We start from the raw sequence: 24,678 nt of genomic DNA, 5'->3' as shown, positions 1-24,678 counted from the left end.
CAAAAGGAAACACAGCTGGAGAACAAAAGCTCCCTGCAAAATGGTATGTGCAATTTTCCATATTCCAAATGTTTATTAATTTTCCTTTTTTTAAATATACTTCTTAGACACACTGATACAGAAGCCAGCGTGCAGCTGGGGAGTTGTGCAGGGTTTTTCAAAAGGACAGCAGAAGCAGAGCCAGCTCATGTGCATGGAAATCAGCAAATTGTAGGACACCGACGCACAGTGACACGTTGCTGCTGATCTATCACTCGACCCGTCTCTCTCTCTCTCTCTCTCTCTGTCAGAAACACACTCTCTCTCCATTCGGTGCTGCGCGCGTCCTGCCGCTCTGTCTGACTCCTCGCCAAGACTTTCCTGTTGGACACACACTCGCGAGCGCACGCCACCTTATTTTATTTTTCATTCTCTTGTGTTTTTTTGTTTTTGTTTTAGTCTTTCCTTTTACAAACGTGGACTATTTCTCGGAGGTAACAATGGCCTGAGAGATGTAGCGCGATCAGCAGCTCTGATTAGGGCGACTGAATGCCGGCGCCGTGCGTAAGTTAGGAGCAGGTGGATGGAGAGGCTGGCGGGATGCAGCTTTCCAGTAGGTCAGAGCCGCTTCGGGGGCGGCAGGACTTCGCATTCTCGGGTTCTCGGGACACTTTTGCTACTCTGGACGTGATATGAGGATGGTATTTTTCTGTGGAAAAGTAAGTGATGAAATTGGTGGGGGCAATGAGACTGATCCGATTTTTATTATGATCTTTAAAAAAAAATCATGTTCATTCATGTGCGCACTTTGCTTTGCTTGTGCGCACTTTAGTGGGAGTCTGATGTAAGTTATATTTTGGCGAGGTTCAGGCTATGATGAAGTTGCGCATACACATAATGGAGGAATTTCACTTACTTCTACTTGCTTAGTCTTTGGCAAGAGAAAATGTTCAAATAAAATGAAAAAAATTGCCGCGCGTCTCTTTCTGATATAGTTTCTGATTTTCTTTAATGATTAGGGCAATCATGCAAAAATCATTGGAACAGGTGCAATCCAGAGACAGCAGCTACTTGGCAAATAAATATCTCTATCTGTCGGTTAATAAGTCAAAGGTTCGGTGCCGTGTTTCATCCCCCTGTCACTGAGATGAAAGACAAACCAAACCTGCTCATTATTCAGCCGCTGTTTTCCGCGCCGATGTGATGGAAAGTTTCCTGTTGGGCGCGCAGTTTGCAGGTAAGCTGTGAGGCTGAGCCGTGCCACTGCCGATTCCTCGGCATCACTGTTCGCACAGCCAGAGCTGAGCCAAGACGCAGCTCCTGACACCCATCCAGCATTTTTTGTGGGAAGCAAAGCTTATTGGATGTTTTTTCTTTTGCAATTATTTTAATAAACCAAATCCCCCTGCTTAAGTTAAAAATGTGATTATCCTGCTTTATAATTAAATTACAAAAAAAGCTACTAATTGCGCATCCCTCCTCCTGCTAGCAAATAACACTATAAAATCTCTCTCTCTCTGACACTCCATCCTCACAGACAACTGTGGCAAGCAGAGCTTCATCAATTAACAAATGCTAATATTAATTTTAGAGAATTGCTGTTTTATTTATTTTTTCTCAACTGAATATCTCAGTTTTGCGTGTTTAATTTCAAACGTGATTTTTGTAAAACACATTTTTTTTTATTGTTCAGTAGTTTTGGGGGGGTTTTCCGGGGGGGGGGGGGGGGGGGGGGGTGTAGCAGTTTGAGTCGCCGTTCCGGCGCTTGCAGTTACCACCAGTAACCACAAGTGTCGCTAAAACAAGGACCACTAAGCAGGAATAGATTCCAAATTTTGATTCCTAGCACAGTCCATGTTCATGAAACAACAGTGTAGACACCAATAATTAGTCTAACAAAGGATTCCACTGAAGGTCTACACTGAAACTAATCTGAAATTAGTAAGTTTTACATGTTAAACTGTCCATGAGAGGAAGGCGAGGCAAGGTTTTAAGGGCTTAAACAGTTAATTGCAAGAAAATCAGTTTGTGGAATGATGTCTAGTGTGATCCAGAGATGTAAGCATTTCACTTGCCATCTCCTGAATACTTGTGATCTTTTATGACCTTGTTTACTCAAAGTGGATTATCTAAACAGCTTTACACAGGCCCATCTCGTGTAAATAATGAAAGCAAGAAGTGGACTATTGTCCTTGCTGAGCCAGACCTGTCACTGGATGGGGAAGAGTGAGTGATCTCGCTCCAGTGTCAGAGCTGTTTGTCCTCGAGATCAATTGAATAAACATTTGTCTTCAGCTCCCCGATGCCCTTGGCGTTCTCTTGCTCAGGCGTCCTTTTTTTTTCTTTCTTGCATGTATGCATAGGTGGGGGAGGCGTAAACACATATTAGCACACTCCCCCGACCTGTAGCATCACAGGATTTATGGTCTGAGTGAGAAAGGAAGAAAAAAAGGCATCAAATTCAAACACACAGTCACCTTGATCTCTTCCTGTCGGCTGTGCTACCTTTGCCTGACATATGAGCAAAAATGTGCAAATGCAAATGTTGGCTTTTCAATAAGTAAACAGCTTGATGTTTGAGGTAATTCCCAGTCCCATAGTTGGTTTACTTACTGTTTTTCTTTTTGTGTCAAATTAAGGAGAAAGTGGCAAAAATGTTATATTTATGAAACTGCACATCATGTACAATTTAGTGCTGGCTATCTCCTCTCCGCTGCTGCGTGCCAAAAATGTTGCTGTGAGCGAAATAAGCAGCATTAAGGATAATCACACACAACATATAGAGGTACTATTTAGAGGATTCTCTAGAGAGAATATTGTACATGATGCTCTGGTGAGGTGTGAAAGCAGTTATGTAAAGTAACCTTGCAACTGTTGCCATGGATCTTGGAGGACTGTTATTATTTTTTGTCAAACGAAATGGTCCCTGTTCTTCAACCCAACTTATTGCTTTCTATTCTGCTGTCTCTCTCCCCACCCACCCTTCTCTTTTACTGTCTCTCTGCAGCTGAGATGTGATAATTGATGCTCCTCCTATGTGAAAATTTCTGAGTCATCCTTATCCCTAGAGCCCCACACCCTTGGAAGTCAAAGTCTTATATTCCCAGGACCCCAGGCTCTTACCTTTATCCTTGAATCCATCACTCAAAGCCTCTTTTAAATGTATTTCTGTAACTTTTATTAGTAAAAGCAGTTCTTTGAAACATGTCATTTGAACCCTTGACTCATTAATATTTCCCATCATCACTGTACCCTGGATTAGAGAAACCCATAACCCTTTAGGAAATTAGACCACTTTGCTCTCAGCAGTCATGGCCTTGGATCAGTTGCCCTTCCTCCCAACTTCCCCTAACAATTCCATCCCTGAGCCCTTCTGGTACGACATCCAAGGGAATGACTCCGACCTGGGCTTCAACATTTCCCAAGACAAGGAGCATCACCAGGACAAGACCAGCTCAGTGGTCATTACCTTCATCTACTTCATGGTATGCGCTGTGGGATTGTGTGGTAACACCCTGGTCATCTATGTTATTCTACGTTACGCCAAAATGAAGACGGTGACCAACATTTACATCCTCAACCTGGCAGTGGCAGATGTTCTGTGCATGATGAGCCTGCCATTCATCGCCCTGCAGCTGGCGCTGGTGCACTGGCCCTTCGGAGAGGCTCTGTGCCGAATGATCTTGAGCGTAGGTGGGTGAAAAGCATTATGGTTAATGGTTCACAGCGGAAACTCGGCAAACATTTTGATGCTGTTTGAACAACCATTTGAGATGTCAAATCTCGGTTGAAAAATGTGATTAAAAACTGTTTTAAATAACTGAAGTCGTGCCAACACGTAGTTGGTGCTCAGTCACATCAGACCTGGTGTTAAAGTGTTCCATTTGCTAAAGAAAGGTAATGAAATAGATACAATGTGATGCGTTTACATGATTTCTTGTTTCTAGTCTGTACTATAAGCAAAAACTGGTTGTGTTCGTTTTTTTCATCGGTTCTCACAGCAGCATACATGTATTTTTTAATCAAGTGTTACTGAGTCTAAACTCAACTTCTACCTTTCTCCACTCCTCTGCTCTTTCTTATTCTTTACACCATCCCAGACTCTCTCAATCAGTTCACCAGCATCTTCTGTCTCATGGTAATGAGCATCGATCGATACCTGGCTGTGGTTCACCCTATTAAGTCTACAAAATGGCGGAAACCCCGTGTAGCAAAGCTAATTAACCTCACAGTATGGGGTGTGTCGTTGTTAGTCATCCTGCCAACTCTGATCTTCAGTGGACTGAACAAGGTTCCAGTGTGTGGCATTGTGTGGCCGGAGCCTCAGGATGTCTACTACACGGCCTTCATATTCTACACCTTCTTCATTGGGTTCTTCCTGCCGCTGGCAGTTATATGTATGTGCTACCTGCTCATTATAGTCAAGGTAAGAGTCCGCAACTGCACGCTCTAAATTACACAACAAAAATCCAACAAGATTTGGTTACATTGCAGATTCAACGTTTTGGTGGTCCACTTCAATTAGTTTGAAATGTTAGCTCAGAAATCAACAACACTGCCACTGTCTCATGAAAAAAAGCTAATAACAGTCTCCTTTTCTTTTTTAACTAAATAGATTTTTTTGCTTCAACTAATATGCAGTACATACATAAAGGAAAAGAACATTAATCCAGATCCTTTGATCCTATGCTTGCACTTATGACACTATGCATACTAAATACTTCTTTGTGATTGAAGTAATTTCCACATGATTTGCATTTGGGAAATCTGGTTCTTTTCCCAGCTACAGCATTTTGGGAATATTTACAGTCTTTTGAAGATACATATTACTAAATCACTTTATCATGCATAAACATCAAATAATGCCACAACACATAGAGTGTTGAAACCTGAAAATGTTCCCTGGTAGTTAGCTAGCTATTTAGCACTGAACTCGCTATTTTCAGTTACAGTGCAGCCTTTTGCTAGTGGCTGAAAATTGATTAGTAGTGTCTTCCTTTCTGTTTCGTTGCCAAGATGGCAGCCATTGTGCATACCGAGTGTGCACTTTTATTAGTACATTCCAGAGTCCTCAATCGTCAGAATCAATTAAGCTAGGCGGCTAACATGTAACATGTAAATATGTTAATAATGTCTGTTTAAACACTTTTCTGTCATTAGTTTAATGTTGGCTTGCAATAAAACGTGTCCGTAGACACAATTTTATCAACCCATAGATCACTGTTGTTTTTACAACAGGGTAATAGGACTTTGATTTTGGCTAGCTAGTCCTGAAAGGCTACCTAGCCCAGCTAGGAAAAAACCCGATAATACTAGGATGTTTCTATGGAAACACTGTACTTTTTTATTTGGGAACTTTTAAGCCACTGACAGCCATTCCTTTTGCCAGGTGAAGTCATCCGGATTGCGTGTGGGCTCCACAAAGCGTAAGCGTTCAGAGCGCAAGGTGACCCGGATGGTGTCCATCGTGGTGGCGGTGTTCGTCCTCTGCTGGCTGCCTTTCTACATTTTCAATGTTACCTCTGTCACCGGCTCAATCAAGCCCACCTCTGCTGTGAAGAGCACGTTCGACTTCGTGGTGGTGCTCGGCTACGCTAACAGCTGCGCCAACCCCATCTTGTACGCCTTCCTGTCAGACAACTTCAAGAAGAGTTTTCAGAATGTTCTGTGCTTGAAAAAGGTGGCAGGCCTGGATGAGGTAGAGCGCAGCGACAGCAGGGCAGACAGGAGCAAGATGATTAACGAAGCTTCGATTATTAATGCCAACCTGTACACTCACAATCCTACCCTGCTCAATGGCGAACTGCAGACCAGCATTTAAAGGAGTGCCAGTAACAGACTGACAGGCTGCCAGTGTACTGTGGTAACCCCAAGTTAAAACACAAATGAGAAAACGGATGATGTAAGAACTGCTCGTGGACACTGATGCATGAGCAAAGTCGAATTGAAAAATAAACAATTTCTTAATCTTTTTAAAGGTCAGGGGAAGTGCACTGACTCGAGCTCAAAATTCTTGTTAATTGGGTTAATGAAGCAACTTGAGCTTATAAACCCTAAGGCGGAGCAAGAATATGTATTTTACTCAAGTACTTTTCAGAGATAAGTGACATGAAACATTTATAAGAATGCTATTTGTGCTTGCCAGCTTCAAGCTTTTATGGAGTTGCCCGAAATGATCTTGAGGAGGCAGGATGTGAAAGTGGAGCGTGGTGGAAAGGACGAAGAAATATTTTGGATAGTACTCCAATGGCAGAGAGAAGTCTGAGGGGACCGAGTACCATCCTTGCTCTAGTTGACTGATTTTTTTCTCTTTTTTAAAATGTGTGTGTGTGTGTGTGTGTGTGTGTGTGTGTGTGTGTGTGTGTGTGTGTTAGCTAAAAAACTTTAGGCAACGATTTCTCCGGATGTGGAAGTACCATGGAGAGAAGTAGGCAAAACATTTGATTGAAAACAGCCAGCTCTGTAATTCCCCAGAGCCTCGAAGATAAGAATCTGAGTCTACAACCTGAAGGTTCATGCTCATATTTTATTCATATCAGGTGATTAGTCTGGTCTTACATGATCAGCGGGGCAACGAAACGGCAAAGCCGACAAACAAAGGATGTTATTTTCTCTCCATTCTAGCTGGTATCAAGATGGAAGAAGCTACAGATCTGCAAACCTCTGAATATTACATCCTGGATTATTGATTTAGTGAAAGAATGGGAAACTGTGTCTGTCTCTAACCTTGTTCCCTTACAACAGTTTGACTTTGTGCATAGGAAAAAGGCTTTCTCTCAACCTCTTGGGAAACTTCACAAATGTGGATGTGTTGAAATCAAAAACAATTTTAAAGGAAAAACCTGCTATTACATTGTGTATTGCTGAGTTTGTAAAGTCCCATCAAAAGTATTTTTACCGTATCCTGAACTTTACATTACTTTGTGCCGTTGTAAAGAGCCCCCATAAGTGTAAAGTGCTGTGTTTTGGCAATGTAAGAGTTCCCAATTTAATGTCGTAACACTCTGCTCAGACTCACATTTGGTTCAGCCAGCGTGTGCCTGCAAAGATGCCGAAATTTCACAGAAGGCGGACAAATGTGTCATGTAACCGAACAGGGAAGGAGAGAGAGATGGATGGATAAGGAGACGCAGAGACATAAAAAAAGAACTAAAGCTTGTGGATGCAGTGTATGCGCTGAGAACACAACACACGTGAGGACAATGCTTTGAAGACTGAAGTGTGCTGTGTTAGCATGACTGACAGGAAGAGATCAAGGTGACAACTTGAAAAATAATGCATTATTTCTTCAAAGACAGTGTTTCCAGAGCCGGGATGTATTTCTTCATAAATAAATGTAAGGATAGCTCAAACATGCAGTTTATACAGTGTATTACATTTAAAAAGTCATTTGTCGTGGACTTGTTTGCTAAATGGTAATAAGAAACACGACCACGAGAGGCAGCATAGTCTAGTAACAATTGATGCATTTGCACTTCCGTAAAGTCCTTTTTTAAGGAATATTAAATGGAGTGCTTTTGTTGATTTCCTGTGTGATGGATGTCCATATTAAACATGTAGTTTGAAATAATGAGGCTTGTGTATGTACAGGTAACATCTAAGATCCAAACATTTGGTCTTCGTGATTCGTTTTTTCTAGAATCGGCTCTCTAGGATGTCAGTGAGACGGAATATTCCTAAAATTATCATCTCAGGCTTATAGCTCTTGCTGTGAGCACGAAGCTCTGCCTTTTCAGACCTTCTGCTTGCGAGGGGCAGCCAATCAGAAGAAAACTGGCACTAGAGCTTGTTTCAGACAGAGGGTGAAATGAGGTGCTGCATCAATGCTCAGTATGGTATAATTTTGAGCTTTTACTGCGCAAAGCTACTCTAGTAAACCCCAAGAATAATTCATGACTTGGAGTTGGAAATTAGCATAATAGCCCCTCTTTTAAAATCAAGGACACTGCTGCTGGGAACATGTCACACATTTCCGGACACATTCAAGTTTTATGTCCAAATGAACAGTTCAGCAAAGTTTAGATATATGAAAATATCAGGTCAAAACAAATTTAAAACCACATGTAGTTGGTCTTCACAGTCGCTAGAGTTTGTTGTTGCGGTATATGGCAAACAGCATTATGATCAACATATTTTGAATAGTATTTCACTATCTCTCAATTGCATTTAATGCATTGAATTAAGAGCGGAAATAATAAGTAGACAGCTATAGCTCAAATTTGCGACCAAGTCTATTATTACCGGACATTTATATATATTTAGATCTATATTTTGAGACTCTGGGTTGCTTGCAGGGTGGTTCAAGCCTCGGCAGTGTTGGTCTGTCAGTTCACTATTTTGCTAAATTGATCAGACCTCTTTGATGAATTAAGATGTTTTGGCGATCCCTTAACATTCCATCAATTGCCATCGTCAGGTCTGTCATTTACACTATTTGATAATGTGGTTTAAAATCCAATTACCTGCAAAACTAATGGAAAGAAGTTATTGGTTCAGCAGGTTTAAACGCCTGTATACATATTTAGTTAGATACTCTGTGTTCCAGAACATACAGAGCTGAATAGAGAGCATGGTATAAGGGAAACATGACTTTTCTGTCCAGAATAAGGCCCAAAATAAAATAGTGAGTTTTGAAAAGTGCCAATTCCATTCATAGTCTTCATCAGGATTTTGACCATGACCTACATAATACTGAATCAGTCAAAAGTAGATGTCCAAAATTTAAACAGCAATGCCTCTGATTAGTTAAAGCTGGTGTTGTAATGGAAATGTTCAAACCCACTAACACTTAATGAGCATGAAACGTAAGAAACCCTAATCCCAAACACACACAACACAAATTATAAAATTCATTCAAAAAGACTACAGTAATGTCAAGGATTAAATTCAGGAAGTTTGGGAGATATTTGCTGAGGAATGTAGTAGTTCCTTCACCATTCAAAGTATTTATATAAACAGATTTTCATGTTACAGTTCACCTGGTAGCTGCTCAGCTTGGGTCAAGGCTTCAAACATTTAATATGAAGGTTTCTTGGAGAAATTCCCTTCTGGAACTAGAGCCCTTGGAAAAGTAGGCGCTCATTGATGCTGACATCCTGACAATTATATTATACAGATATTTAGCGAGTGTGTTAACCTTTTAACATTGTGTTTAGCATGTTAGCATGCTAGCTTTCCTTGAATTTGCAACTCAGTCAGAAACATTAGCAAGCTAACATGTTAGCAAGGAGTAAAAATGTTCAATAAATATCTGCATAATAAACTGCTATCAATGTAAAGATGTTAGCATGCTAAAGTCAGGGCTTAGATTAAGTAAAGCCATGGAGCCACAAGGGCTACAGGATATGTTTAGCCTCTTTGATTTGGAAGTCTTCTTATATATCAGATAGTGTTTATATCGTCCATCATTACTAATTTTAACTTACCTACAGCAACTGGCTAGCAAAAACATGACCAATATAGATATAATTTATTCTGTATGAGCAAAATGGGCTTCAGCAAAAAGATCTTCACAATAGCCTGAATTTAGAAACCCTTACCACGTCCACAGAACACATCCCGTTCTGTTCTAGCTATCATGATTTTACTCACATCCACTTCCACAAGACACCTTCACAACACCTGGTTCCCAGACTATTTGTCAAAGCCTCTACAGCAACAACAAGATTGCTGGGTACACGCTCCACTGTCAGATTGAGTTGGTTCCAGTATATCAGTCAGGCCGGAAGCTCGCAATCAATGCAATCAAAAGAGATGAGGTGGAAGAGGCTACTCCTAATAATATTAATGTGAGGCTCTGCACACACAGAGAGGCAAGTCCCAGTTTGTAGCAGGCAACACACCCAGTAATTTGTCGTGACATTCTGTCTGTGTTGTCACTGCTGCAGGTAGTATTTCCAGCAGGGTCAGTCGCACCTTCAGTAACAGGTCAGAACAGGATTACAAAGATACCCTATGAATCATGTTTATGGAAGTTTGTAGGCATGCTGTGATTTAATGTGCTTTAGCCCTGTTTCATACTCTGTCACACAGACATCCTTGTACTATAGTCTGAAAAATACATGAAATGACGATGGCGACCGGACTGTGTATGTAACAGCAATCAAAGAGTGAACAGTAAACAGGAACCGTAATGAAGTATATGCAGTATATTTTAGTATGTTTTCCTTTTTCTGCTTTACTAAATAACATGTGCACCGCGGTGAAAAGACTCATTTCAGATCCTCACCCACTGCAGTTAAGGTATTTAGCGTCTTCAAGCCTGCAGTGTGAGAACTGATCTCCCATCATCCAGAGTTAATTACTTGAACTCTCTGTGTTTTTCTGTCTGTTTCTTTCTCAGTCTTTCAGTCACATTCACGGCTGGTGGAGTGAAATGTGAGCTGACGCACTTTTTACACCCACCTAAAGTGAACGACGAAATGTACTGAACCATACTGAAGAAAACACACAAAACACCGTTTCCACTGGCTACTCGGACACGCTAAATGTACATCGTGGTGTTTAATAGATGTTGGTGAAGATAGTTTGTGCCAAAGCCAGTGTAAATGTAGTGCTCAAAGGAGAGCCGGGGGAATGAGACGCTGTTTGTAGTAGCTGCTTTCTTTGTCATTTTGTGAAGTCAAGACCTGGAATTAGGTCATTTTATTCACAAAAAAATTTAAAAATGAATAAATAAATTAGCAGGTATCTTGGTTAGTTACTTGCTGGGTACAATTCAGCACCTAATGTGAAAAGGGCAATCGTCTGCCTTTCAAGGCCGGTGCCCATCACTGTATAGTGTACAGACGAGAGGCAGAAGCAGAGGCACGGGAGACCTCTGGCTTCTTGTATGCCGTTTCTTTCCTTGGAAACATTCGTTAATTTGCGAAGGGCTAATAGTGCATTCCTGAGGATGCACCTTTCGTTATAAACATTCAGTATGTATCTTCTGTTTGTTCCTGCATGGGGATGGTGGCTTAATATTCCACTTTTTGCATCACAGTACCAACCAAAACCAGTGTTACACACTTTACTAGGTGATGCTTTTTTCGTTTTTGGTAATACACAGAAAGAAAATGCATAAACATGCACCCTAGTCTCATAATAGGCCATACTTTTCTGTCATTTTAGGTTAAAATTAGGAGATTCTGGGTGAATATCACACTATAATCCTGACTACACCAACTAGTAATAAACTGCTTGATACCGGCCATGTGCAGACGTGATTATGTACATTTCTGTGCTGTTACTTTTATTGATGTGCCTTGAACCCAATCATGTAAAGACATCAGTGTACAACAAAACTTCATTCTCACCCTTACTCCCCAGACACCAACCAACCAAAGGCCTTTGTACTCTAGATGTTGGTAACTAAAACATAACAGAGATGTAGAGTGTATTACTTTTACTGCTATCTCCCCAGCGTACAAAGCTTCTGTTTGTGTGCTTTAATGTCAAAAGCTGATGTTTATTTGTGACTCTGTTGTTGCATACTGTAGAATATAACGTGATCAATGATTGTAATGGACAGGTCAGTGTCCTTGTCTCTGCAATTAAAATGCGGGCCATGGTTAAACTGGTGTGTTTGTGAGTTACTGAATGCACGTTTGGCTGTGAGTATGTGTTAGTGTGGACTACTGCCTAGCTATTAACATTCCTGTTGTCTGGGGGGATGTCTGATTCCAACCGTATTGAGATTTCCATAATCATTTACTCAGCATTTACTGTAAGTGCTGTTATAAACTGTAAAATATGAGCTGTATTTCTAAAAAGATAAACATTTAAAGCACTAAACCATTGATTTGAGAATAAAAAATGCATTTGTGATATAACATTTAAGCATTGATTTTAGTGCATTTCAGAGATAGTGTTTTGATATGTATTTGTCTGACTAGGTATTACATTTATGATTCCTCTTTTATGTTTTTGAACTTTGTGTTTGTGCAAATAAGCACTACCAGGATCTCCGTAACATGTTAAGCTAATTAGCGTCCTCATATCTTCTCGCTGCTTCTTTCAGGAGCCACAGCTGATTACCTGCATCCACCTCACCCCATCCTTAGCGTCGTCTTCTGCGATAGTAGTCATGGCAAATAAGGCTTCCTAAATGTTAATGTCGCAATGTGAGCTTAAAATTGACAGATAACCATGACTTGCAAGGGCTGGGTCATGTGACAGATGACGGCACGATGCATTTTTTTATCTTTGAAGTTTCTTTCACAGCTCCCAGATCCGCGCTGTCACTCCCATCTCTAATCTGGCCAACATTCCAACATTTGTCGCAGTCGTTTACATCATCTGCTTCCAGTGACAGCAACTTTTAGGAGATCTGGGGTGGGTAAACCCTGCCGTCTGAATGGAAACGTGTACACAGACCGACACATTCGCAGGACCATAAATCCTGCTTCCGTCACACGAGCCTAGAGACCAGTTGGCGATTTCCGATCACTTAGGCAAAATAAAGGATTCACTGACCACTTGGCAGTATGTTCCTGGAAGTTCCTGGCTGTCACTGAGTAAAGTCACTCAACAAAAAACATTTTCGGTGCTAGCAGATTGCTGTCATCAATCTAGTTTGTATGGAAGACACCGACTTGTTGGCAAATACTAATTGCGCACCAAGTCAAACTCAAAAAATGGTGACACAAATCGAAAACTGAGATATTGGGGGGGGGTTACCAAAAGTAAAAAATGCGCCTAATCACAAACAACAACGAGTTCACCAACGAACAATCTCAACCGTAGCACATTCTTCACATTTTCACTACAAAATGGCAAGTAGTTGGTAAATGTGTACACAGACAAGTCAGCGTTTTTCATACAATCTCTGAGGAAATGTAGTTTTTAGGTAGCACAACCTGTTGGCAACAATTTCATGCAGGTACAGGAGCACCCCCCCCCCAACAATATCTCTTCAACCCATTAGGTATTGCATATTTTCGCTTAGGGTCACTGACTGCTCTCCAGGCCACCATGGCTGGTTCTTTACTGATTTCACAGCGACCACTCACACCATTTTTCTCTAGCGATGGAGCGATGGTAGCAACGTTGCCATGGTGTCGCTGACAGGTCTCTATCCCTGTTCGACTGAGGTCCATGTTAGCCTTAGAACTTTTATTAGGTTTAAATCTTTTAGCTAAAGCTAGGAAAAAATATTGTAGTAAAATTGCATAAGTCATTTAAAACAAAACATGACAAACAACAGCCATGAAAACAGATTTTTACATTCATATAATTTAGGCAATTGTGTGGTCTAACTTTTCTACTTCTGTTTCATAAAAAAATGTGTGTAGATTAAATAACAAGTCCTATTGTCAAACTACCTGTGAGGGACCTGCCTGAGCTATTCAACCTGAGCTCTGGCAAAATAAGAACTTCTGCAATCCACACATCAGGTGCAACGTTTTTAACATTTTAGCTGTCTTTACCTTACAATAGGAATTTCCTTGAGGTCACTTTTGTGACCTGCCACTATATAAATCAAACCGAATTCTACTGAACATTAGATACGTTGCTGAGTAAGTCAAAGAAAAGGTGGAGGTAAGAGGGAAAAATAAAAGAAATGTATGCTGAAACACTAACACAAAAATACTAGCTATGTAATTTACCGTTTAAGCTTATTTGCATTGTCAGGGCTTATTCAGTTTCAGTTAAAGTGTGTAAAACAGCTGATACTTAGCTGAACTGAATATATAGATTTTTTCATTGTATTAGTGTAAAATCTGCATCTCATTCTCTCTCTATAAGGCATAGGCTAATTGTTTTATGTGGCCTGACAGGCTCATTAGTCTTTCTTTTCAGCACGGAAAATATTTAAAAATGAAATGAATCTTTCTGGACAGCTTTTCCAGAGTTATTGACTCTTCTATTTTCTTTCGCCTTCATTTAGAATGTTATTTATTTGCCAAAAAAGAGGGAAAACACATAGTGGACATCCAGGAATATAATTACGGGAACTCTGGGGTTTGTGTGAGCAGAGTGGATGGAGTCCAGTTCCTGGCTTCACGCATTGTTTCAGTCTGCCCCTGGCTACACTGCTAAAAATAATGAAATGTAATGTAACTGTTTGTTAATCTTTTCTGAACTTGACATTTATTCCATTTTTTGAGTTGGAACTTCTTCACGTGTGCATATTCACATTAGCAGTTGGTCAGTACTAGTGCTGTTAGTGTGGCTTTTGTTTAAAGGGAAATTTGGGTGTTGCTCTCTATAAGACTTTAAAATCTTCTGATTCCAGTTATGAATCATAAAGTTGCCCTAATTGTAAAGAGGGAGCTAGCACTCAATTACAGTATCAGGGCTGATCTGGTCTTTTTTGTGTGTTCGGGGGGAGGTTTTGTTGTCGTGGTCTGGGTGGTTTTCCACAGCATCAGCTCCTCCCCACTGGGTGGAGTCTTTGTTGTTCCTCACCTGATGACAATCGGACCAGCAGTATTTATGACCGGCGCACTCAACTGGTCTTCGCCAGATTATCTGCCAACTTTACCTCTGAAAACCACCTACCAAGCTCTCCTGGATACCAGTTTGCTGCCACCGGTAATCCCTCTCCGTTTTGGAGCTGCCATTTTCTCCTGCCTGCCTCCCTGCCTTGCATGCAGCACCCACCTGGACCTCTCCTGCCTCCCCCCTCCACGCAACCCCCACCTGCAAGCTTTGCCCGGGCCCGCCACAGTTTTCCCTGCCCAGTACCTGCACCCAGTTATCCCTGCCATCTAGTTTTCACCACAGTATTTTTCTCTCGCCTCAGACATCTAGTTTATGTTCATTGATTCTAGTCTGCACTTTCTGTTAGCCTCTGAGCATTGTAAAAATAAAGTCTCTTTTCGTTACACCTCACCCCTGGCCTCCGGTTTTGAATCTGCGCTTGAGTCCATCCCATGTCCATGGGCCACTGCGCCTGACAGTATAATCTGGCCAGTATATGGACTCAGCGGATCAAATCCGGACTGCCGTCTCGAAACAGGGCGCCATTCTTGGTACTCACGAGGACGCGCTCCAGTTTCTCCTGGCGAAGGTTAACTCACTCACTGACGAGCAAGAGAAGATGCAATCCGCGGTTCAGAACCTTCAGTCAGCCACTGCCCCTGAACCCGAACCCATTCCCAGTACGTCGGCACCGGTACCCGCGCCGCCGCCGCCTCAGCCCGCTGCGGATTCTGAGCCTCTGCAGACGCCGATGTTCCGCGATGCCGCCTCCCCGGAGCCGGAACCCTTTTCTGGCGGCCGGGGGGGATGCAGCGGTTTCCTCCTTCAGTGCGAGCTAGCATTCGGTCGCTCACCCCGCTCGTTTGTTTCTGATACTGTGCGGATTTCTTATTTAGTCGGGAAACTGCGCGATCGCGCCCTTACATGGGCAGAGGCTTATCTAGCTAGACATCCGTTACCGACTTGTCATTATGATGACTTTTTGAGAGAGTTTAAGAAAACTTTCGCTCACCCGACCTCTGAATGCAGTTCGGCGCGGAGGCTGTTGCATCTTCGCCAGGGACGGCGGAGCATTGCGGACTTCCTAATCGATTTCCGCATCGCCGCTGCCGAGGCGGGCTGGTCTGATCGGGCTCTGCATGGGGTGTATTTGCACTCTCTCAACGATGAGATGAAGGACCACCTGGCCTCCCGGGATGAGCCCGCTACTTTTGAGGAGTTGGTTTCCCTCACACTTCGCATTGACAGCAGGTTGCGGGAGAGAGAGTGGGAGAGGGACCACAGTTCCCGTCGGTCCTTGCATGGGTCATCTCCGGTCGTTTCTCCCCCGCCACCGCTTCCGGTTCAGCCGTCCACTCCCATTGCTGGCACCGGGGGTGGTGAACCGGAACCGGAACCCATGCAGATCGGGCGTTACCAGCTGACGGTGGAAGAGAGAGAGAGGCGCCGCCGTTCACGTTCTTGCTTTTATTGTGGCTCCGGTGAGCATTTGATTTCTTCCTGCCCTAAGAAGGGAAAAGAGATCGCCCGCCGGTAGGTCCGGGGATATGGGTGGGCGGTACCAGGGTTAACGCCAAGCCCCGATTTTTGCTTTCTGTGACACTCTTACTCGGTCAGGGAGCCCACGTCTCATCAGCGCTGGTTGATTCAGGGGCCGAGCAGAGTTTGATCGACAGGGGATTTGCTGAACAGCTTCAGATCCCTCTTTTTGAGTTAACTCCGTCTATTCCAGTTAGGGCATTAAACGATCAGGTCTTTTCTTACATTACTCATCGCACTGCACCGGTTACCTTGATCACTTCCGGCAACCACAGAGAAACACTGATCTTTTACACCTCACAATCCCCTGACACGACCATAATTTTAGGTTTCCCATGGCTAAGACATCATAATCCTCACCTGGATTGGGTGGGACAGAGGGTCGTGAGTTGGAGCCCATATTGTCATGCCAACTGTCTCGTCTCAGCTGCCCCACTGAGCCCTCTAGCAAGGAGAACTGCACCCCTGACCTCTCTGCGGTTCCCCCCGAATATCATGACATATCAGAAGTTTTTAACAAAGATAAGGCACTGTCCCTACCACCCCATCGCCCTTACGATTGTGCCATTACCTTGTTTTCCGGCTCCACGTTACCTTCCAGCCGTCTCTACAACTTGTCACGCCCTGAACGGGCTGCCATGGAAAAATACATCGGAGACTCACTGGCGGCTGGACTCATCAGACCATCGACTTCCCCCGTGGGTGCTGGCTTCTTCTTCGTGGGTAAGAAGGATGGCACACTCCGTCCATGCATCGACTTTCGGCCCCTTAATGACATCACAGTTAAAAACAAATACCCATTACCACTCATCAGCTCCGCTTTTGAGCCCCTCCATGGGGCCACCATTTTTACCAAACTGGATCTCAGGAACGCATATCACCTAGTCAGAATCAGGGAGGGGGATGAGTGGAAGACTGCGTTTAACACACACTTAGGACATTTCGAGTATTTAGTCATGCCATTTGGCCTCACTAATGCACCTGCAGTTTTCCAAACCCTAGTGAATGATGTCCTTAGGGATTTTCTGGATCGTTTTGTCTTCGTTTACCTCGATGACATCCTGATTTTTTCCAAGGACCTCAAGGAACACAGAATCCATGTCCGGGCCGTACTCCAGCGGTTGTTGGAGAACAAATTATATGTCAAAGCCGAGAAATGCGAATTCCATGCACCATCTGTGTCATTCCTGGGTTACATTCTTGCAGGGGGGCAGGTGAAGACAGATCCGGCTAAAGTGAAGGCAGTAGCGGAGTGGCCACTACCTACCTCACGAAAACACTTACAAGGGTTTTTGGGCTTCGCGAACTTCTACCGCCGCTTCATCAGGAATTACAGTCAAGTAGCCGCTCCCCTAACTCGTCTAACTTCCTCTAAGCTTCCTTACCATTGGAGTCCAGAGGCCGACGCCGCCTTCTCCCGGTTGAAAGAACTGTTTACCTCTGCGCCGGTCTTAATCCATCCCGATCATAGTAAACCTTTTGTCGTGGAAGTAGACGCGTCAGGCGTTGGGGTCGGGGCGGTGTTGTCCCAGCGTTCAGGTTCATCTGCTAAGCTTCAGCCCTGCGCCTTTTTCTCCCGCCGCCTCTCACCTGCGGAGAGGAATTATGACGTTGGAGACAGGGAGTTGCTTGCTGTAAAGCTAGCGCTGGAGGAATGGCGGCATTTACTTGAGGGAGCAGAGCATCCATTCACTATTTGGACTGACCATAAGAACTTAACCTATTTACGCACAGCCAAAAGGCTCAACTCGCGCCAAGCTCGATGGTCCCTATTCTTTACTCGATTTAACTTTTCCATCTCTTACCGACCAGGCACCCGCAACACCAAGCCGGATGCTCTGTCCCGCCAGTTCGACCCTGTGTGTGACCCGTCTGATGCACCCACCATCTTGCCGGCAGGAGTCAGGATCGGTTCTGTCGCCTGGGACGTGGAGGAGGACATCCGCCGTGCGCTGGAGACTGAGCCAGACCCCGGCACGGGCCCTCCGAACCGACGCTATGTCCCCACCGTGGCTCGCCCTAAGGTGATCGATTGGGTCCACAAGGGCAAATTTTCTTGCCATCCGGGTGGGGGGAGAACAGGCTCACTCCTTAAAAGGTATTTCTGGTGGGAGACTATTGATAAAGACGTCAAAGAATATGTAGCTGCCTGTCCTGTCTGCGCACGTAACAAATCGAGCTCACTACGCCCAGCTGGACTTTTACGACCCCTCACTATACCTCATCGCCCCTGGTCTCACATTGCGTTGGATTTTGTCACTGGCCTTCCCGTCTCCTCAGGTAAAACCACGATTCTCACTGTGGTGGATAGATTCTCCAAAGCTGCACACTTCATTGCCCTAAACAAACTCCCCACTGCAACGGAGACAGCCAAGATTATGACTGAGCAGGTCTTCAGACTCCACGGCATACCTTGCGAGATCGTGTCAGATAGGGGCCCTCAGTTCATTTCGCGAGTGTGGAGGTCGTTCTGCACCGCTCTCGGGGCTAAACCCTGCTTGAGCTCAGGATTTCATCCACAGACGAATGGGCAGGCCGAACGGCTCAACCAGGAACTGGAGGCCACCCTCCGTTGTGTCGCTGCCTCCAACCCCGCCTCATGGTCCTCGTTGCTGCCGTGGGCAGAATACGCTCACAATTCGCTTACGTCTTCTGCTACTGGCCTCTCGCCTTTCGAGGCCTCCATAGGTTACCAGCCGCCTCTCTTCCCCGACCAGGAGGCCGACCTCGAGGTTCCCTCGGTCCAACACCATCTCCGACGTTGTCAGCGGGCGTGGAGGTTGACCCGTCGGTCGTTGTGCCGGTCCGTTGCTCGCCAGTGCCTGTACGCGGACCGTCGCCGCAGGGCAGCCCCTGCCTACTCCCCTGGGCAGAAAGTGTGGTTGTCTGCTAAGGACGTTCCCCTCAAGGTGGCATCCCGTAAGCTGGCCCCGCGTTTCATTGGACCCTTCGAGGTGGAGCGGGTCCTCAGCCCTTCTGCGCTGCGGTTGAAGCTGCCTTTCTCGCTGCGCATTCACCCGACCTTCCACGTCTCCCAGGTCAAGCCGGTGGTCGTGAGTCCGTTGTGCCCTCCTTCCGCTCCCCCTCCTCCCGCCCGGCTCGTGGATGGGCATCCTGCCTTCGCGGTCCGGCGCATTCTGGACGTCCGTCGGCGGGGACGGGTCCGGCAGTTCTTGGTGGACTGGGAGGGTTATGGGCCTGAGGAGCGGTCCTGGGTGTCTTGTTCCTTGATTTTGGATCCTGCTTTGCTTTCTGCTTTTTACGGGGCTCGATGCGGGCCGCGGGTGGCTCGGTCGCCGGGGGTCGACCCTTGATGGGGGGGTAGTGTCGTGGTCTGGGTGGTTTTCCACAGCATCAGCTCCTCCCCACTGGGTGGAGTCTTTGTTGTTCCTCACCTGATGGCAATCGGACCAGCAGTATTTATGACCGGCGCACTCAACTGGTCTTCGCCAGATTATCTGCCAACTTTACCTCTGAAAACCACCTACCAAGCTCTCCTGGATACCAGTTTGCTGCCACCGGTAATCCCTCTCCGTTTTGGAGCTGCCATTTTCTCCTGCCTGCCTCCCTGCCTTGCATGCAGCACCCACCTGGACCTCTCCTGCCTCCCCCCTCCACGCAACCCCCACCTGCAAGCTTTGCCCGGGCCCGCCACAGTTTTCCCTGCCCAGTACCTGCACCCAGTTATCCCTGCCATCTAGTTTTCACCACAGTATTTTTCTCTCGCCTCAGACATCTAGTTTATGTTCATTGATTCTAGTCTGCACTTTCTGTTAGCCTCTGAGCATTGTAAAAATAAAGTCTCTTTTCGTTACACCTCACCCCTGGCCTCCGGTTTTGAATCTGCGCTTGAGTCCATCCCATGTCCACGGGCCACTGCGCCTGACATTTGTGACATGAGAGTAACATTCGAAAAGATTTCTTATTGTTCTAAAGGAGATCAAATGAGCAGGGCTACTCCTGATAGAAAAATCCTACTACTTCCTGTTAACATATAAACAAGTTGAATATATGTAGACTTCAGAATAGTTCTCCAGTCTTCTTGAAGGACATCTCCGCTGCTTTTTGTTCACTTCTTTGTCAAAATAATGCAGCACTGCTTCAGTAAAGTTCAGGTCACGGCTCTGGGGGGACAATCCATGACTGATAGTATTCCATTGTTTCTATCCAGGTATGCGTTTACTGTATTGACAGTGTGTTTGGGATAATTTTCATGTAGAATAAGGAAATAGTGTCCAATTTGATGCGTTCCAGATGGTAATACAGGAAAACCAAAAGCCGAATATAATCATTCCATCACTTTTGACAAGATCTCCAAAACCACTGACTGAAATTCAACCCAAAACTGACCAAAAGAAAATTTATAAGACCTTAAAAGCCTAGAGAACTATTGTTCAAGGTCAAAATTGCAAAAAAAATCCCCCCAAAACCCCAAACAAACTACAAGAACATAATTGCAATTAGGAAACTTGAGTTACAGCTTCTCATTTATTATTTCGTATTAGGTTTATTGTGACAAGGTCAAAATGTGTGTTTTATTTAGTTTCATGTGGGGTTATGAGGACATTCCCTGGCAAGAAGAAACAGTCAAAGCTCAATCTATTACCTTCCACACACCAGTGAGCCTACGTGCAACACCATTCCCTCATATCACTTCTCATTTTCTCTCCAGCCTGAGTCGCCTCCGAATGACTCACGACTCAGAACGGCGTGCCAGGCTGCGCTGCAGTTCCACTCCGAAAAACAAGTAATGTATTCTATAATGAATGTCGTGCTCGGGGGTGTTTTATTGTGGTGGCGGCAGGTGAGAGGATGGAAATGAGGATTAAATGCTCAGAGTAGAGGGAGATTTTTCATGTCCATATTTCGTCAGCTGAAGCTTTATGAGAATTAGGTTTGAATGCCAATCTAAAAAATGTCAGTGAGCGCTGACCATGCTCCCCTGGTTTTATTATTGTAGGTCAGCACTGTGCCAAAGCTTCAGAGGGGTATAATCGCGCCTCTCTGACCTTTTCGATAACCAGATGGAAAAATGGCCGATCAAACCATTCCTTGTACGTCTTTTGAAAAGTTCTGCATAATGTGAATTTAAAGTAGGCTGAGATGCAATCAGCATAAGAAACGCCACAAAATTAGGTACTGACAAAATAAATGGAAATTTGGTGGGTTTCTGTGATAGATTAAATTGGGATGTAAAATCACAAAGCGCACGTTTTATATCACAGTTTTTGAGTTTTCACACACCCAAAGCTCTGTGCTTTTCTCTTCTGCCAAATGTAACTTCACCAAGATTCAGCTGTCGTGACTGCATTCATCACTTCACTTCAGCACTTAAGAAAAGCAGATTCTCCATAAAAGGATTCTTAAAAGAAGCTTTTACATGAGTAATACATAAGTAATCGCTGTGTTAAGGTTTGTTGTTTACATAGTGAAGAGTCAAAGAACACTATGGCCCTAGTTTCCCTTGCAGTTTGCCATATCATCCATTCAAGAGCCAGCTTTCAGCTTAGTTTTAATCATACTCACAAACAAGCATTTTACATAATTCATGCATAAATTATTTTTGCTCCTGCAGCGTACTCTGATATATTCAACGCCGCGGTGCATGAGTTTAAGAGGTGGCCACACACAAAATCAGCATAAAACAAAGAAATAGTATTCGGTATGCTGTGATAACAGACATGCAGTTTTGCTCATTCCACCTCACTATTAAAACCCCAACATCACGTATTTGTCATGTTAGCAATAGATAGAATTACCATTAGATTTTGTGTTTTCAAGTGATGTGTCTGTCTATTTTTTCTGATTAATAAGTCCCATAGTAAGTCTTATTTTGCATTTGTTCCTTTCTTTTTTGTCTCCCTTAACTCTGAGAGGAAGCATTTAATGGCCAAAAGTGTTATTGCATTTACCAGCTAACTGTTAGCTTTAACTAGACTCACTGTTTGGTGTTGTAGGTAGTTTACAGTGATGACACCACAAGAGCAGAGAGAGGGAAAAAAGAAGCTAAAGTGAGGGTTCCTAAATAGAAAACAAAGAGCCAAAAGATACTAAAACAAACAGAAAAATAGACACAAATGGCATTTGACAATTTCCTGTCACTACAAGTGACCGGTCATGTACACTGCACTGCACTGCAGTGTCATTTTGTGGTGATCTGGCAGCATTCCTCCTCTCTTTTCTTGCACAAAGGAGCAGACACCGGTCCATTTCCCTGGTTGATGCCCTGTCCAACTCTCCTTGTATAATGGCACAAACTTATGAGACTGTGCTGGGAGACACAGCAAACAGTGTTGTGGCAGTACGCTGTGCCACCCTGGAGGAGTTGAACTACCTGTGCCAATTTGAATGGGTGACAAGTGACAAGGAGATCAGTCAGGAAGGATAAGGGCTGACAATGGCTGATGGCAGATTAAAGTTTAATGAAGTTTAAGTGACTTTGTTTGTTACGCAGTCGTGAATGATTCCTCCCTCTTTTTCATTTACTTTCATTTTTTCATTAATTACAGTGTCAGTTACTTACATTGGGCTGCACTGCAATAGTTTCTACCCTTTTTTTTACCCTGGGGGTTTTAAAAACACTACCACATCACCCTTCAACCACTGTGGTAAAAGGGTGATGTGGTGTTGTCACCTTGCAGGACAGCGTGAATACCCAACTTTGTGAATGCATTCATGTTACATATTCAAATTCATACCAAAGGTGCATCCACTATGATTTTCAGATGAGTTTGAATTTCAGAGACTTTGAACTTTGACCTTGACCTTAAGGTCAGAGGTCAAGTTTTCTGAAAATCTTCTGAATGCGATAAATGGAGAATGAGTATTTATATCATAAGCCAGTGTTTTTCTACCTTGGTTGGGATTTTTTTTTTGGTTTTTTTTAGCTTTTTTTCTCCTACTTCTGTTGTGTTTTGTATGGTTTTCACAGTGTGTTTGACCTTTCAAAGACACCGTAGAAAATAGTGCAAATACAACATGTCGGTTCATTATAACAGCCTCTGCAGGACGAATGCATGAAAAGAGAAACATAGTTGCATTTTAACCATCTAGTATTCATAACAGCACTTGGTTGTATTTTCACCTGCATAGACAAAGCAAAGGATGATGTCTGGGTTTTCCATTATTCTGTAATGAACATCGTGTTTCCCAGCATGGGTAAAGTGAAAACAGATGCTACACCGTCACTGAAGAAAGTAAATGTGAGAGTGCAACTGTGCAACGCTGTCTATTTGATCTAGCAAAGACGCCCCTCTTGGGTGTTCGGTGGTCCAAGAGGCATTTCAGGAGAGCTCTGCTCGACATATGAGCTCTCATCCTTTGATCACATATCTTCATACACCTGTCAATACTATCTTCATCACATACTGAGCCTACTTTCATCCTCTTCAAACCTGCGCCTAAGTAGAGTTTCAACACCTTCATAAGAGGATTACAACTGATGAACAAAGTGTTCCAGTGGCATGAAGAAAGAAAAAAGATGGTGCGTGTAAACCACTGCAATCCATGTTGAACAGAACATAGACCAGGCTGGAAGTTACTGTTGAACGTGCACAGAGCAGATTATCCTTTCATATACTGTAGCGTGACTCCATCTGCTGGTCAGAGTCTGCTGCTTTTTGTGTTCCCTATAAAATTACAAAATCCCAGTGGTTTATGGGAACAAAGATGTTTTTGCAGGCTTTATTTATATTTCTTCTTCATCGTGCCCACCAAAATATTACACCACCATGCTTTCGCAGGAGCAACAACTCGACATTTTCTATCATTGTCAACAGTGAAAAGCAGTCAAATCAAGTGAATATCTAATAAGATAACACTCTATGTAGAACTAAACTCACTCTTCTTGCTACCCAGCATTTCTAAATGTTGTGCATGAAATATTTCAGCAAATCAGACCAAGGCTGATTTAGTCCTGTTTGGACTATTTTTCATTGTTTTCAGTTTTAATCATGTGAGCTGGCTTCCTTTTCCCTTTGAAGAATTTGACTACCCACCTGCAGCAAATCTATTCTGGGTGACTTCAGGTTTCTGACAGGGGTTATTTGGTTAAAGGTGTGATCCACAATGCACAGCAACCTCCTTTTTCTTTCTCAGAATTCGAACCAGTTGTTCGCCATCTGCGGCACACTTTTCGCAACAATACAAACCCCCAACAACAAACTGCTCTTTATGAAATCTCCTCTCGCCTGCTGTGAGTCTTTTTATCAAAACAAATGCATGTATTTAAATCCATAAATCCTTTTGGCTTTATTCATGGATACTAATAAATACTTTACCTTCACATACCGAGTGCTCATATTAGACGTGGCTCGAGTTTCAGATAATGTCACTGCTGTATCCTCAGGTAATACCAGACTTGCCAAAAACACGTAACTTCATAGTTCTCTGAATGAGGAGTGTCACATTCAGTTTCGCAATGGGCCACACTGGGAAAGTACAGTGCAGTAATTTCCCAGTGTGGGGCAGTTACTTTTTTATGCAGGTTCAGGTAAGCTTGGATAACTTTTCCCATAATAAATGACATCATCATATAAAAACTGCATTTTGTATTTACCGAGGTTGTCTTTGTCTACTATTAAAATTTGTTTGATGATCTGTAACATTTAAGAGTGACAATATATAAAATTTTTTAAAAAAAAATCTGAAATCAGGAACGACACAAATACTTTTTCATGGCTCTACAGATTCACACCCAGGACATATATGGCAAAGCATGCTTTCATTTAATCAAAACCTACACTTAAAACTATT

The 24,678-nt window shown here is 43.6% G+C and overlaps 1 protein-coding gene across 1 annotated transcript; it reads left to right on the top strand.

Annotated features, from left to right (window-relative positions):
• The first annotated feature begins 295 nt into the window (after window positions 1-295).
• Window positions 296-11,536, top strand: LOC146702639 (somatostatin receptor type 2-like). The gene is made up of 4 exons (XM_085465565.1): window positions 296-698; window positions 2,987-3,672; window positions 4,080-4,405; window positions 5,369-11,536. Exons 2-4 carry the CDS (start codon window positions 3,291-3,293, stop codon window positions 5,798-5,800), a joined length of 1,140 nt encoding a protein of 379 aa, XP_085321691.1. The 5' UTR covers window positions 296-698; window positions 2,987-3,290; the 3' UTR covers window positions 5,801-11,536.
• The last annotated feature ends 13,142 nt before the right edge of the window (window positions 11,537-24,678 follow it).

The sequence above is a fragment of the Copadichromis virginalis genome, linkage group LG8, assembly GCF_057382275.1.
Source record: "Copadichromis virginalis isolate Kocher_CV1m ecotype Utaka linkage group LG8, C_Virginalis_male_GT1.1, whole genome shotgun sequence".
NCBI classification, from domain to species: Eukaryota; Metazoa; Chordata; class Actinopteri; order Cichliformes; family Cichlidae; genus Copadichromis; species Copadichromis virginalis.
Note: the sequence above shows the minus strand (reverse complement) of the source record. Positions and strands in the feature narration are given on the sequence as shown.